Source organism: Lynx rufus, unplaced genomic scaffold, assembly GCF_022079265.1.
Source record: "Lynx rufus isolate CCGP_SWC_20201006 ecotype Redwood Valley unplaced genomic scaffold, mLynRuf1.p SCAF_13, whole genome shotgun sequence".
In the NCBI taxonomy this organism is placed as follows: domain Eukaryota; kingdom Metazoa; phylum Chordata; class Mammalia; order Carnivora; family Felidae; genus Lynx; species Lynx rufus.
This window is the reverse complement of record NW_025814827.1, coordinates 30,246,692-30,259,946: the sequence shown is the minus strand read 5'-3', so window position 1 is coordinate 30,259,946 and position 13,255 is coordinate 30,246,692. Positions and strand designations below refer to the sequence as shown.

Sequence of the window (13,255 nt, the reverse complement as noted above, 5' to 3'; positions counted from 1 at the left end):
TTTTCAGAATTGTGATACGCATCGAGAATTCATAGTCCCTATTTTGATCTAATTGTCTTTTAATATATGAGTTCTTGCTCTTCTGTTTATAATTCATTTCTGACCTTTGGACAAATCTCTCCAGTCCTCTCTTTAGGTCCTGCTTTAAACTCATGCTGTCAGGGGACTTTCTCAGTTTGGCTCTTGGTAGATATGCTACCTTAGGCAGGGTGCTGGACCTTGATGGGCATCCTACAGTTATAGCAAGAAATGCTTCACAAATCGTATCTGATATGGTCTAGTTAAGACTGATCTTAACTATAGTCTAATTAAGATTAATTAATAAAAATTCATTGCTTAGAAATAATTATCCATTGACCTAAAGTCAATAAAAGTCTTTTTTTTTCTAATATGAAAACATGTAATTGTTTGGAGGGGAGGGGGAACAACTTGAAATAAATTAGAAAACACCTCCACATTAATCATTCTTTGCATATACTTCAAATTTGTACTCAATGCCTTTCTCCTCCTGGACATCAGAAAGAATACCTGGGTATACTGGGGGAAGTTTATATTTCTCCAAATCAAAGTCTGGAAAAAGTGTGTCATTTTCAAATTTCTGCATAATCCTTGTCACAAATAGTCTAAGGTGGCCTGGTTTCTTCGTGGTTTCCTTATAAACAGAACTGCCTCCCACTATCCAAACCATGTCCACTTTATTTGCTAATTCCAATTGCTCAATAACTTTTAAGGCATTGACCAGACTTTTGGCAAGAAAAATGAGCTTCTTGGGGAGGTTCTTTAAGGTCTCAACTGAGAACTAAATTAATTCTTTTCCTTTAAAGGCTGATTCTTCTTGGGAATAGAGAACCATGTCTTCCTACCCATAATCACTAAAGTTTGCTTACATTCTATGAGGAAGATGTGGTCATTCTTGGGAAATAGTGTACTTGAATTCATTCCTGAGCGGGGGCTACAGCACGCCCCCGTTCTTGCAGATGCCCTTGTTCTGGGACACAGCGACAATGCAGTTTAGGGGAAGAACCGTGACAGCGCTGTAAACACCTCTGAGCTGGCTCACCATCCTGGGATTCCCCACCCTTTGTCAAGCTTGGCACAAAATTGTCTCCTTGGACTCTAGGCTTTTAGAAAAAAATCAAAGGGTAACCAATTTGGATCCTAGATATTTTAAGAGAAATAAAGTATCTGTGAATATTTTGATTGGAAGTTTCATGCATTAAAAACAATCCTGATGCTTTGGAAAGCTATAAGAAGGACTGATAGAAAAAAAAAAGAACAACCCTGGTAAATAGAATTAAAAAAAATGTTCAATCATGTATCAAGCACTTACTATGCACTAAATTTCATACATCTTCTCTCATTACTTGGATTCAGAATTTTTTGTTCTCTTTGGTCCTCTAAAACACAGATGATTTAAAAGTCTATGAAAGGAAGGAGATATTTCTATCTTTATAGCACAGGCCTAACTGAAGGCTGCAGTAATGTGAGATTTCCCCACCCCCATGGGCCACTTCCTCTTTTTATTGTTTTCACGTAGAAAAAAACCAGAGGACTCTTGCTGCTACACAATGCTATCGTGCTATCTGAAAGGGTTTTCTAGGTATCCTTACTGTCTGAAAGTGTGCATGCAATTTTCATCATCTGCAGAGTCAGTGAGCATGTTGGGTTGAGTTCTTGCAGAAGTATGCCGCGAATCCAGAATTTGGATGCTATGACTTATAAAGAAAGGGCTTCCAGGAGAAACCAATAAGCAAAAAAGGAGTGGGGCAGGGGGGAAGGGAGGATGAAGAATAGGGAACGGGAAGAAGCCAAGTGAAGGGGTGATTTCAGAAATCCCACACTCAGCCTGGTCCCACGGGAGCTCTAGAACAAAAGAATACCCCTCAAAGTTAGTTCTGTCTTGAAGCAAAGGAGCTGGGCTTTGGTACCTCACAGGAGCCTGTCTCTGGCTATAAGCTACAGAGTGTGTAGTTGGATGAAACATTAAACTCCCAGGTACTTCCAGCTCACTCCAGTGCCTGAGGGTAATCTGCAGGGCTGGGATAACGTGCAGGTGCTAGCTGTTAGCAGCAAAATATGAAAAAGCTGGGTATGGACTCATTGAGTCTGGGTGAGGCATCAGTCTGCTACTGCGTGTTTCCTGTTAGGTTTCTCTACAGGGCCCATAAGGCATGCAGTCCCAAACTTTCATTAAAAGTTCAAAGCTTTGGGGCACCTGGGTGGCTCAGTTGGTTGAGTGTCCAACTTTGGCTCAGGTCATGATCTCATGGTTCATGACATTTGAGCCTCCTTTGGGCTCACTGCTGTCAGCCTGTCACAGCAGAGCCCACTTCAGATCCTCTGCCCCCATCGCTCTGCCCCTCCCCACCTTGTGCTCTCCCAAAAATAAATATTTTTTGCAAAGTTCAAAGTTTCGGGGTGCCTAGGTGGCTCAGTTGGTTGAGCATCCAATTCTTGATTTCAGCTCAGGTCATGATCCCGGGGTCTTGGGATCAGCCTTTTTATCAGGCTCCAGGGTGAGCAAGGAGTCTGCTTAAGATTTTCATTCCCTCTCTCTCTCTCTCTCTCCCTCCCTCCCTCCCTCCCTCCCTCCCTCTCTCCTTCTCCCTGGCTCATGCTCTCTCTCTCAAAAAAAAAAAAAAAAAAAGTGTGAATGCCATTGAAATCAGACCTGAGTTTGAATCCTAATTCCACAAAAGAAATTGGAGAAATCATTATTACTGGCTTGACTCCTTTTTTAAATGTTTTTTTTTGTTTTTTTTTTTTTTGGTTTTTTTTTTGGTTTTTTTGTTTTTTTTTTGTTTTTTTGAGAGAGAGGGAGAAAGAAAGTGAGCACACATGTGAGCAGGGAGTGACAAAGAGAGAGGGAGAGACAGAGATTCCCAAGCAGGCTCTGGCTGTCTGCCTGGAGTCAGTCAAATGTGGAATTTGATCTCAGGAACCATAAGATCATGACCTGAGCTGAAATCAAGGATTGGAATCTTAACCGAGTGAGTCACCCAGGTGCCCCCCCCCCCAGCTTGACTCTTTGTCACCAAATCCATAAAATGAGATAATTATTCTTATAAAGTTTATTCACTTATTTGATCGATCATTCATTCAATAAATATGGAGTATTTACCCCATACCAGACACTGTTCAAGGGTTGTTCTCGGGAAATGGTGGTAAGAACTCTGTAAATGTAAAGCTTCAGGCGATTGCTTTTACTTGCAGTGGTTACTTTCATAGCTTACAAGAGCAAGTAAAATTACCTAAAACCATAGCAAAGAGATAAAAGGGAAAACTTTTTGGCTCTGAGCTGGCGAAAAAAAGAAAGTATGCCTCTACTCCTTTCCACGAAGGGTTTTAGGTAAACGTCTTCACTCATTCTGGACAGTGCCCCACAAAGGGAAACTTGCTCTCTTCTGGCACTCTCAGGATTTCTGGAAATGATCTTGCTTGGAGAATTTACAGACTGAATTCTCAGGAGCTTCTAGCCCTGCCTCTGTCACAGTTCACTCTCTTTCAAATCTTTTAATTTTTCCTGGCCTCAATTTTCTTACCTGTAAAAGGAAGGGTTCTGCCACTAACGTGTTAGCACAGTAAGCAGGTCACTTGAATATACTGGAACCTTATTTGCTATATTTCTATGGTGGGGAGTCAGTACTCAAGCTAAGGCTTGGTAGACTGAGGTGAGTACAGGCCCAGGACTCCACTGCAGACGAGAAGTTTTAACTCCAATCAGATCCAACACCTCCTTTTTATAACTCTTTACTGTTACCCTTTAGTAATTTGATTATGAAGGTTAAGCAATTGAGTAATTGAATACTCTAACCTGGCTGTACTGGCTGCTGTAAGAGGTGCCGGATGCTTGTAACTTGGCCTAGGGTCTCTGTAAACTGTGACATAGAAGACTGAGAGTTACACTATAACTGAATCTGATGGCTCAGATTCAGATATGGTGTAAGGGTTAAATTGTAGTGTAGGGCTAAGGAGTAGCTTGAAAAATAACAGCTTTGTTCTGACACTGAAGGTCAAGAGATAACAGCCTTGCTTTACTCTTGTAAATTACGCTTGGTACTCTTGTAAATCAGGCTTTACCAATGAAGGAAACAAAAGCTCAAAGAGCATCAGAGGCAAGGTCTAGGAGATCCACTGGTTGCAACTTAGCGGCAGAAAGTCTAAAATAATCACCTCATTCGGCAACTGTTTCTAACTCATCTGGCAACTGTTTCTAACTCATCTGGGGACTGTTTCTCTGTTCTGTTCCCAGGTAATGATAAAACGATGTGATCGGCTTTAAAAACTCTGTGCCCCGGCTGTTCAGGGCCGCACTCTTATCAAGAGTGTTGGTCCCGATCCGTCGGCCTTGCCTCTGATTGTAATAAACTTTGTTGTGACTGTCACTGGTGCCCATAGCATTCTGCTTCAGGAGTCGTGTGGATGCAACAATGGTATTGCTGGCTGTGGTGTGATCCTCTAAAATGGTTAGAATATCTAGGTAAAATTCCAAGAACAAAACAAAACAAAAAACCTGAAACACATCTTTCTTCTAGTTGTCTGGTAGTTTGCATTCCTGGACAATTCAGTGTATATAGTCTTGACCTAATCCCCTGAACTCAGAAAATCTCTGGTAGAAACTTCTGTTCAGTTGTCAATTTTACCTTATAGGAACTAAACTCCTAGAAGCTTCTGTCTAGCTGTCAATCTTACCTTTTAGAAACAAACTAACAAACTACTAGTACTGAAAAAGAAACATTTGAGGAAGATGCCTACCCAGATGATTCAGAAAGGGCCTAGCTGTTACCTCAGCCTCATTACAATGTTAAAATCCCCTTCTGGATATTTATCCCACACTTAAATTAAAGGAGCCTGCTTTCCCTGGTTCAGGGAGACACAGCTTTGGAAATGATTCCCCATGACCTCCTTGTTTGTACAAATAAAGTTTACCTTGTGAGGCAACTCCATTTGGTGTAGTTGCTGTCTGTAACTCAGCAAGAACTGGGCCCACTTTGGTTCAGTAACTGTTCTGTCATAGTAAATAGTCAATATATACCAAGAAATAATTGAAAAATAAAACACATTTTTACATGTGCTTGTAAAGCCCAGATTATAAAGCAGATTTTTCATATATTGAGAGATAGATAGAGACAATGTGTGCGTGTGGGAGGGGGGGTGGTGGTGCCGGGGCCCCTTGCCCTCTGCCCCTATATGCCTATAGCGACCACTAAAAACAGCCTTGTAAATTTCCAAAACTTTTAGAGAGGCTACTGCCTCTACTGAGAACCACTTTTCTAGAGGGTGGGAAGTTGCTGATCTAACAATAAGAGGAGATAAAAGGGAAACAACAATCCGGTGCCTCCTTTTTATCAGTAAACAGGAGCCTGGAGAAAGGTGATAAGGACAGGAAAGTCCCCTTTTCTAACCTGGAACACCAGCTTTCCACCTAGAGACTGGTGACAAGCTACCATGGGCTCGGGTTTTGATTGGGCAGTTGAGAAACTAAAACAGCAGCTTAAAAGGAGGGAAAACCCCAGTGCTTTCCGCCGTCCTGTGGATAACTCGCGCGCGGAGACCCCTTGCTTGTGACCTTGGGTGTGTTCGCCGAATGCCACCACCTGCAGGTGCAAGTTCACGGTGAGCACCCCGTCCCGTGATGTCCCCTCCCTCTGCTTCTCCTTATCCACTGGCTCTCCCTGGCCCTGCGGCCTCTGGGTGCTTCTTCCCAGCCCAGTGTAGCCAGGCACCCGGGTTCGGCTCGCCCAGACTCAGTCCAGACGCCACAGGGAAGCAGCCCAGAGGCTGGAAAGTCCAGCGCGCGGCTGGAACTCACTCTTCCTGTTCTATTCTCCCAGGAGAGCTGCCTCAGCAGGACTGGGCTGGACAGGACAAAATAGCTAAATCATTAATGGGATACGTGGGTGGGGTCAGTGGTGGTGGGCAGGCCCGTTGTGAAAGGCAAACACTTGAGGGTGGTGATCTGGCGGAAAGCAGGTGTCTGTGGGGTCTAAGAGAACAATTGCCTGGGTAAGCAGGTCAGCGCTTCCGGTGGAGACCTGAGCACTGTGCCTTCCTCCGGGTGCCCTCTTTCCATTTTCCTTTCGGGTTCCACACTTTCCCACCAGGTTCTAGGGCTTGTGTCTAAATCCAGATTGTATCACATTGTTTTGTGTAACATTCCTATGGCAGCTTAGGTGTTTGTCTTGGTAAAAGCTTTATTGAGAAATTATTCACAAACCATACAATTCATCAATTTAAAGTATACAATTCGGTGGGTTTTAGTATATTCACAGAGTTGTGCAAACATCACCTCCATTTTAGAATATTATGCTCAAAAGAAACCCTGCACCCATTAGCAGCCACTTCCTATTTCTCCTCAACACCCCAGGCCTAACGATCCACTCATCTTTCTGTCTTTTTAGATTTGCCTATTCTTGACATTTCATATTAATGGAATCATACAGTTTGTGGTCTTTTGTGATTGGCTTCTACTGCTTAATATGTTTTCAAAGATTATCCATATTATAGCAAGTATCTGTACCTTACTCTTTTTTATTGCTTAATAATAAATACTCCATTGTATGGATATACCACATTTTGTTTATCCATTCATCAGTTAATGGGCATTTGGCTTGTTTCCACTTTGGGGCTATTATGAATAATTTTATCAACATTCATGTATAAATTTTTTATTTGGACATAAGTTTTCAATTCTCTTGAGTATATACCTAGGAGTGGAGTTGCTGAGCCATATGGCAACTCTATTTTTAATCTTTTGAGGAACTGCCAGACTGTTTTCTAAAGCTGCTGCACCATTTTACATTTCCACCAGCACTATATGAGAATCCCAATTTTTCTACATCCTCACCAACACTTTTTATTATTTATTTTTAAATCTTAGTCATCCTCGTGAGTGTGAAATGGTATCTCATTATGGCTTTAATTTGCATTTTCCTAATGATGACTGAGGATGCATTACTTTTAAATTACAAAATAATTTTTAGAAAGGATTTACATGTTGAGGTTTTGAGAACTTTAACAGTCTACGTTGTGTGCCCAGTGTCACAGAGCCTAGACTCAAACCAAGTCTCCCTATGCAAATGCTTGAACTCTATCCCTTCTTCCCTAAAACAGAATCTGGGATGAAATGCTTCAAGAAAACTCCTCTCGCTGTCTCTGTTAGAAAGGGAACACTGGGCCTGATGAACCTCTGCATGGACTAACTGGTTCATTTCTTATTTGCTGTTAGAAACCCAAATGTGCAGGGTACCTGGGTGGCTCAGTCAGTTAAGCATCCAGCTCTTGGTTTGGGTTCAGGTCATGATCTCAGAGTTCATGAGATGGAACCCCACATCAGGCTCTGTGCTGACGGGGCAGAGCCTGCTTGGAATTCCCTCTCTCCCTCTCTCTCTGCCCCTCCTCCATGCTCTTTCTCTCTCACTCTCAAAATAAATGAACATTAAAAAAAAGAAAGAAAGGGGGTGCCTGGGTGGCTCAGTCGGTTGAGTGTCTGACTTCAGCTCAGGTCATGATCTTACAGTTCGTGGATTCGAGCCCCATGTCAGTCTCTGTGCTGACAGCTCAGGGCCTGGAGCCTGCTTGGGATTCTGTGTCTCCCTCTTTTTCTGCCCCTCCCCTGCTCACATTCTGTCTCTCTCAAAAATAAGTGAACATTAAAAAAAAAATAAAGAAAGAAAGAAAGAAAGAAAGAAAGAAAGAAAGAAAGACCTAAATGTGCAAAGAACTTATTGGTCTCCATTTTTACTTTGTAAAAAATAAGTGTTTCCTTGAGATTCTGACACTGCATCTTGGATGAAATAGTGACCCTTTCTTGGTATGCAGCACTTCTGTGCTTCTCTTCATGTAAGTGCCCCTTGGGCTTCTCCTGCTTCCCATTAGGACATGGAATAAGGAAAGATACAAAGTTGAAACCTTGTTTAAATGCATAACTACTGAAGTATTTTGAAAACACATTTTTTTCTTTAGATATCTATCTATTTTACACTACTATCAATCTTATTTAGATATTACCAAAACTTAATTTCTCTTTTTTTTTTTAGTTAAAAATTAAGATTGAGTTGTCTTAAAAGTGGCTCCCAGAAGCCTCACAAACCCACCCACCCACGTGGGAACACAGCACTTGTGGAGGTGGAGACAGGACTGGAACCAGAATCAGAGTTCAAATACACCAGAAAATCTGGGCTCTAAATTCTTATGTAAGTCGGAGAGTGACTGACCAACAGCTGGGGACTTTACCATTCACTGTAAACTTTGGGACAGATCACTTATTTCTCTGAAGACTGGATCCAACAAACACAATGAATACAAGAATGTGCTGCAGTAGCATGGTGAATTCCAGACAAACCCGAGAATTCCGTACAGCTGGGGAAGGAGGCCCTACTCCTGAGATGGTCTTAGAAACAGAACTGATAGATCTCAGGGAAAGTGATGAAATAGTTGACCTCACCTGTGAATCCCTAGAACCTGCAGTGATTGACCTAACTTGCCATGACTCTGTTGTGATTACTGAAGAAAGGAGGAGGCCAAGAGGAAACAAAAGGTCACTCCAAAGGCAAACTGGCAACTGTGTGGTGAGCAGTGATAAGGAGGAGCTGAGGAGAAACAGAGATGTGTATGTGACCAACAGGACCTCCCATAATGCCCTGGAAGAAGAAGTTTTAAGTTGCACACTACCTGGTTATATCCGGTGTCGAATTTGTATGGACGGGTACTCGGAGATTGAACTGAGTAGGCGACATGTTTACTCTACAGAATGTGGCCACATCTTCTGTAGTTGCTGCCTCTGCACTTCCCTTAAATATAGTAAAAATTGCCCAGTTTGTTTGAAAAAAATCAGCTGTCATCAGTACCACCGTATTTATATATGAGGTATACCGTATCATTCAGGACAGACAAAACTTGGGTGGATTTTTCCATGTCCTCATGCAGAAACTGCAGGTTGTTGGCATCCTATACACTGGACTCAAAAAGGCTGCTTTAAAAATTGTTTTCTGGGGTGCCTGGGTGGCTTAGTCAGTTAGCGTCTGGCTCTTGGTTTTGGTTCAGGTCATGATCTCACAGTTGGTGAGTTCAAGCCCTGCATTGGGCTCTGTGCTGACAGTGCACAGCCTGCTTGGAATTCTCTCTCTCTGCCTTTCTCAAAATAAATAAATAAAAATGTAAAAAATTATTTTCTGGAGTATATAAAAAACTTTTTAATTTCTCACACACTATGAGACTACTTTTTGATTCCTTTCGTTTCATGCTTTAAGGCTGGACTTTGGTTGTCATAATATGCCAGAAGACTAGTGGTTGTCCTCAAAGCAATTTTTCTTTTTTTTCTCATAGTAATCACTTTTTAATTGACCACATATGGGCATTTTGGATCATGTAAACAAGGGCAACATCCTAGAGATGGTGGAGCAAGTAGATGGAAAGAGACTGGGAGACTGACAACTTTGCAGGTCAGAGCCACCATACAAATTTGGACTTGTACTTGAGAGACATATAAACTTTATTCTTATTTAAGCAACCATATACTAGGTCTTATTTAGAGCAATGGAAACTTTAATTAATGGACCAGGTAGGGTGCCGTCTCTGGGTTTCTCTGGATTTCCTGATTCCATTGGAGTGGAAGGAAGTCAGTCCTTTCTGACCACTTCTCCACCCAGCAGGGCAGAGGTGGGTACATGGGCAGGCACCATGTCCTCTGAGACTCCTGCTGGCCTTTGAGGCCAGTTGGAGGAGTTGCCTAGGCACATGGGAATCTAGAGTTGTGGTTCTGTGCTTTCTGACCTGCCAGAACACAGAGGAGATGCCATCACCCTGGCTTTACAGGTGTGGCTGTGTCCACCACACTGGTCAGCTAATCAACAAGTTGGCGCGCTTCTCTGTCAACAAACACATCACTGCACCACCATCCCAGCTGCTCCAGGGCCACTGCCCACCCTCTACCTCCCAGCCAAACACAGACTAGTTCTTTTTTCTTTTGCAGAGGATCATATAGCACTCACAGTTCAGACTGCACTTTAGAACTGGAGAGAATGAGATTTCTACAGTGCTCCCCCCTTTTTCCTCAGAATGAAATGGGCAGTAAAGTTTGTTCCTTACTTACTATGGCTGTAGCAGTGCTGCTCTCCTCCATGGAGGCTCGGTTGTGCTGATGGAACAGTGCCCATCCCTGTGTCATGTCTGTCTACACAATGCATTCTCTGAAATGTTCCATACCCCAGGCTTCAGTTGCTTGACATGGCACAGGATATGCAAGATAAATGTGGTATACTCTCTTCTGTGTGTTCCTTTGTATGTTCTAACGTGAAAAGAGGAAGAAAAAGAACAGGAAAATGAAAAAAATTCAAAAAAGTTCTAAATATTATCTTCCTACATTTCAATAGATCATTTTATGTACCCCACTTTGGAAACTATTAATTGCTCTGTGACCTAGCACACAGTGTATCAGAAAACCGGCTAATGACTGAAACATCTGAGGTGCCTATTAAATGCAGATTCTGCTTTTATACATCTTGTCCATGTGATCAGGATAAAGAGCAGAGTCTCTCCAGCTTGTCAGCAGCCCTCAACCCTCCCTATCTTATCCTGCCTAGCCCACTACACATTTCCCTTACCTGCCAAGCTCTTGTAGACATTTGGGTTTTTGGCTCTGCTTTCAGAGGAAAAAATAGAGGAGATTCTGAATTTTTCAAAAAAAAATCAAGATAAATTTTATAGACAACAAAATGCATTGATCTTTTTTTTTCAATATATGAAATTTATTGTCAAATTGGTTTCCATACAACACCCAGTGCTCATCCCAAAAGGTGCCCTCCTCAATACCCATCACCCACCCCCCCCTCCCTCCCACCCCCCATCAACCCTCAGTTTGTTCTCAGTTTTTAACAGTCTCTTATGCTTTGGCTCTCTCCCACTCTAACCTCTTTTTTTTTTTTTTTCCTTCCCCTCCCCCATGGGTTTCTCAAGATCCACATAAGAGTGAAACCATATGGTATCTGTCTTTCTCTGTATGGCTTATTTCACTTAGCATCACACTCTCCAGTTCCATCCACGTTGCTACAAAAGGCCATATTTCATTCTTTCTCATTGCCACGTAGTATTCCATTGTGTATATAAACCACAATTTCTTTATCCATTCATCAGTTGATGGACATTTAGGCTCTTTCCACAATTTGGCTATTGTTGAGAGTGCTGCTATAAACATTGGGGTACAAGTGCCCCTATCAAAATGCATTGATCTTAAGTGCATAATTAGATGAGTTTGGGCAAATATATACATTCATAATGACCAACACCCCAATCAAAATACAGAACAATTCTGTCATTCCAGAAAGTTCCCTTATATCTCCTTCTAGTCAATCCCCCCCACCCCCCCCACCCCCCACCCCCTCCAACCCCCACTCCCCCACCCCCCCAACAACCACTGTTCTGATTACTGTCACCAAATACATGCTTGGGAACACTGACTTTTATTACTTCATTGTCTAGTTCACCTCATCATCAAGGAAAATATGATAGGGATTTGGACTATAAGCAATAGGCAGGGATCAAATATTTGTTTTAGTGGGAGCATGACTAATATTACCTCTTTTAAGAATTGAAGCAAGAAATAAGTCAGTCAGAGAAAGACAAATACCATATGATTTTACTCATGTGGAATTTAAGGAACAAAACAGATGAACATATTTATTCAAAAATAGAGAGGCAAACCAGGAAACAGACTGTTAATGATAAAGAACAAACAGGGTTAGTGGATGGAGGTAGGTTGGGGATGAGCTAGATGGGTGCTGGGTTAAGGAGGGCACTTGTAGGGATGCACACTGGGTGTTGTATGTAAGTGATGAATCACTAAACTCTATGCCTGAAATTATATTACACTGTATGTTAACTAACTGGAATTTAAATAAGAACTTGAATAAAATAAAATAAAATGTTAGTTCAAAACAAAACAAAAAAGAAGAAAAGCCTTTTGTGTGGACAGTTAAGTGTACAGCAACTATTAATAAGCATTAATTGAATGCAAAAAATAGAAGGAAGAAAGTGTCACTGATAATGACACCTGCCATTCATTAAGTAATAGCTGTGTTCCAGGCATAGTACTAGGCACTTCACACATCACAGGCAGTCAATGCATAAACCTAGGCAAGAGCAGGAACCCAATAGGATGTAAAAGCAGAAGCTGAATGGAGGTGCCACAGGGCATACTAACTTGAATAATTTGGCTGACTATTGTACATAGCTGTGGAAAGAAGTGAGAAATAAAGAAAAGAAGAATTAAGGCCATATTATGCATAGAGTATTGTTTGCTGTGTTATGGAGTTCAGAGTTTATTTTACAGGTGCTAAGGAGCCCTTAAAAGGCCTGGAAAAAAGCCTCCAGAGAAAGATTCTTAAGGATTCAGCATGATCTTCAGTGAAGGCGGAAGATGCTGTTTAAAAGTTGAGGGGAAAATATGGTAGTGGAATTAGGAAGGGAAGATCCTGCTGTTGACTTTCCTCTCAAAATAGAAGTGAATTTCATGAAGTGTGTAAGAAAAGGATGAAGTAATCTCGGTCTGAGGAATTTGGTAGTCCACTGTACTCTCCTGCCCTCGGATGTCTAGCAGTTCCATTTTAGAACAGCCAGCAGAGCTATGCAAACCTTTTGAGCTGTGGCAACTCCTAGGAGATGGTGTTTGTTCAAAGGTGGCAATGATAGGACTCCAGGGGAGTAGCTGTGGAAGTTTGGATTTAGCTTTCAGGTACCTTTTTGGAAAAGTAGAAGCTCATTTGGCCAGAGTGGAAATGGAATTAGGAGAGATGGACATTCAAATTTACTCACTTCAAGCTTGATCTAGCTTTAGACCAAGTTAGCCCCACAGTGAGATAATCTGGCAATGTACATCCATCATTTCCCGATGTTCACTGAAGTTATAGCAGAGAATGAAAACCACATTTCTTGAGCTGTAATACAGCTGGATTTCATCAACCACAGATTGAAATTGAACTATTCAAGAAAGGGGTTAAGAGAGACAGAGGAGAGAAGTCAGACTCAAGTTTCAGCAAGGTCCAGTGTTTTCCAATTCTCTAGTCCACACTGAATTCATCCCTATTGTAAATATTAAATACACCTGCCAAGAGAAACAAGTTACTCTCCAAGAACCTAAAATTGTTACAAAGGATAAACTTCTAGGTTCTTTCCTTAGTTACATCAACTAGATCCCACTGATATGCCATTAAAATCTGTGTACTGGGATGACTACCCCAGGGAGTATTAATAAAGTAAA

The 13,255-nt window shown here is 41.8% G+C and overlaps 1 protein-coding gene and 1 pseudogene across 1 annotated transcript; one reads left to right on the top strand and one right to left on the bottom strand.

Annotated features, from left to right (window-relative positions):
* Nucleotides 1-406: 406 nt before the first annotated feature.
* LOC124508072 (dihydrofolate reductase-like) lies at nt 407-1,024 on the bottom strand (annotated as a pseudogene).
* Nucleotides 1,025-5,510: 4,486 nt separating this feature from the next.
* LOC124508632 (E3 ubiquitin-protein ligase RNF4-like) lies at nt 5,511-9,050 on the top strand. The gene is made up of 2 exons (XM_047075164.1): nt 5,511-5,616; nt 8,040-9,050. Exon 2 carries the CDS (start codon nt 8,298-8,300, stop codon nt 8,865-8,867), a length of 570 nt encoding a protein of 189 aa, XP_046931120.1. The 5' UTR covers nt 5,511-5,616; nt 8,040-8,297; the 3' UTR covers nt 8,868-9,050.
* Nucleotides 9,051-13,255: the final 4,205 nt, after the last annotated feature.

Bases quoted from the DNA above. Each gene is read 5' to 3' on its own strand.
- LOC124508632 (XM_047075164.1), top strand. From the start codon at position 8,298: ATGAATACAAGAATGTGCTGCAGTAGCATGGTGAATTCCAGACAAACC.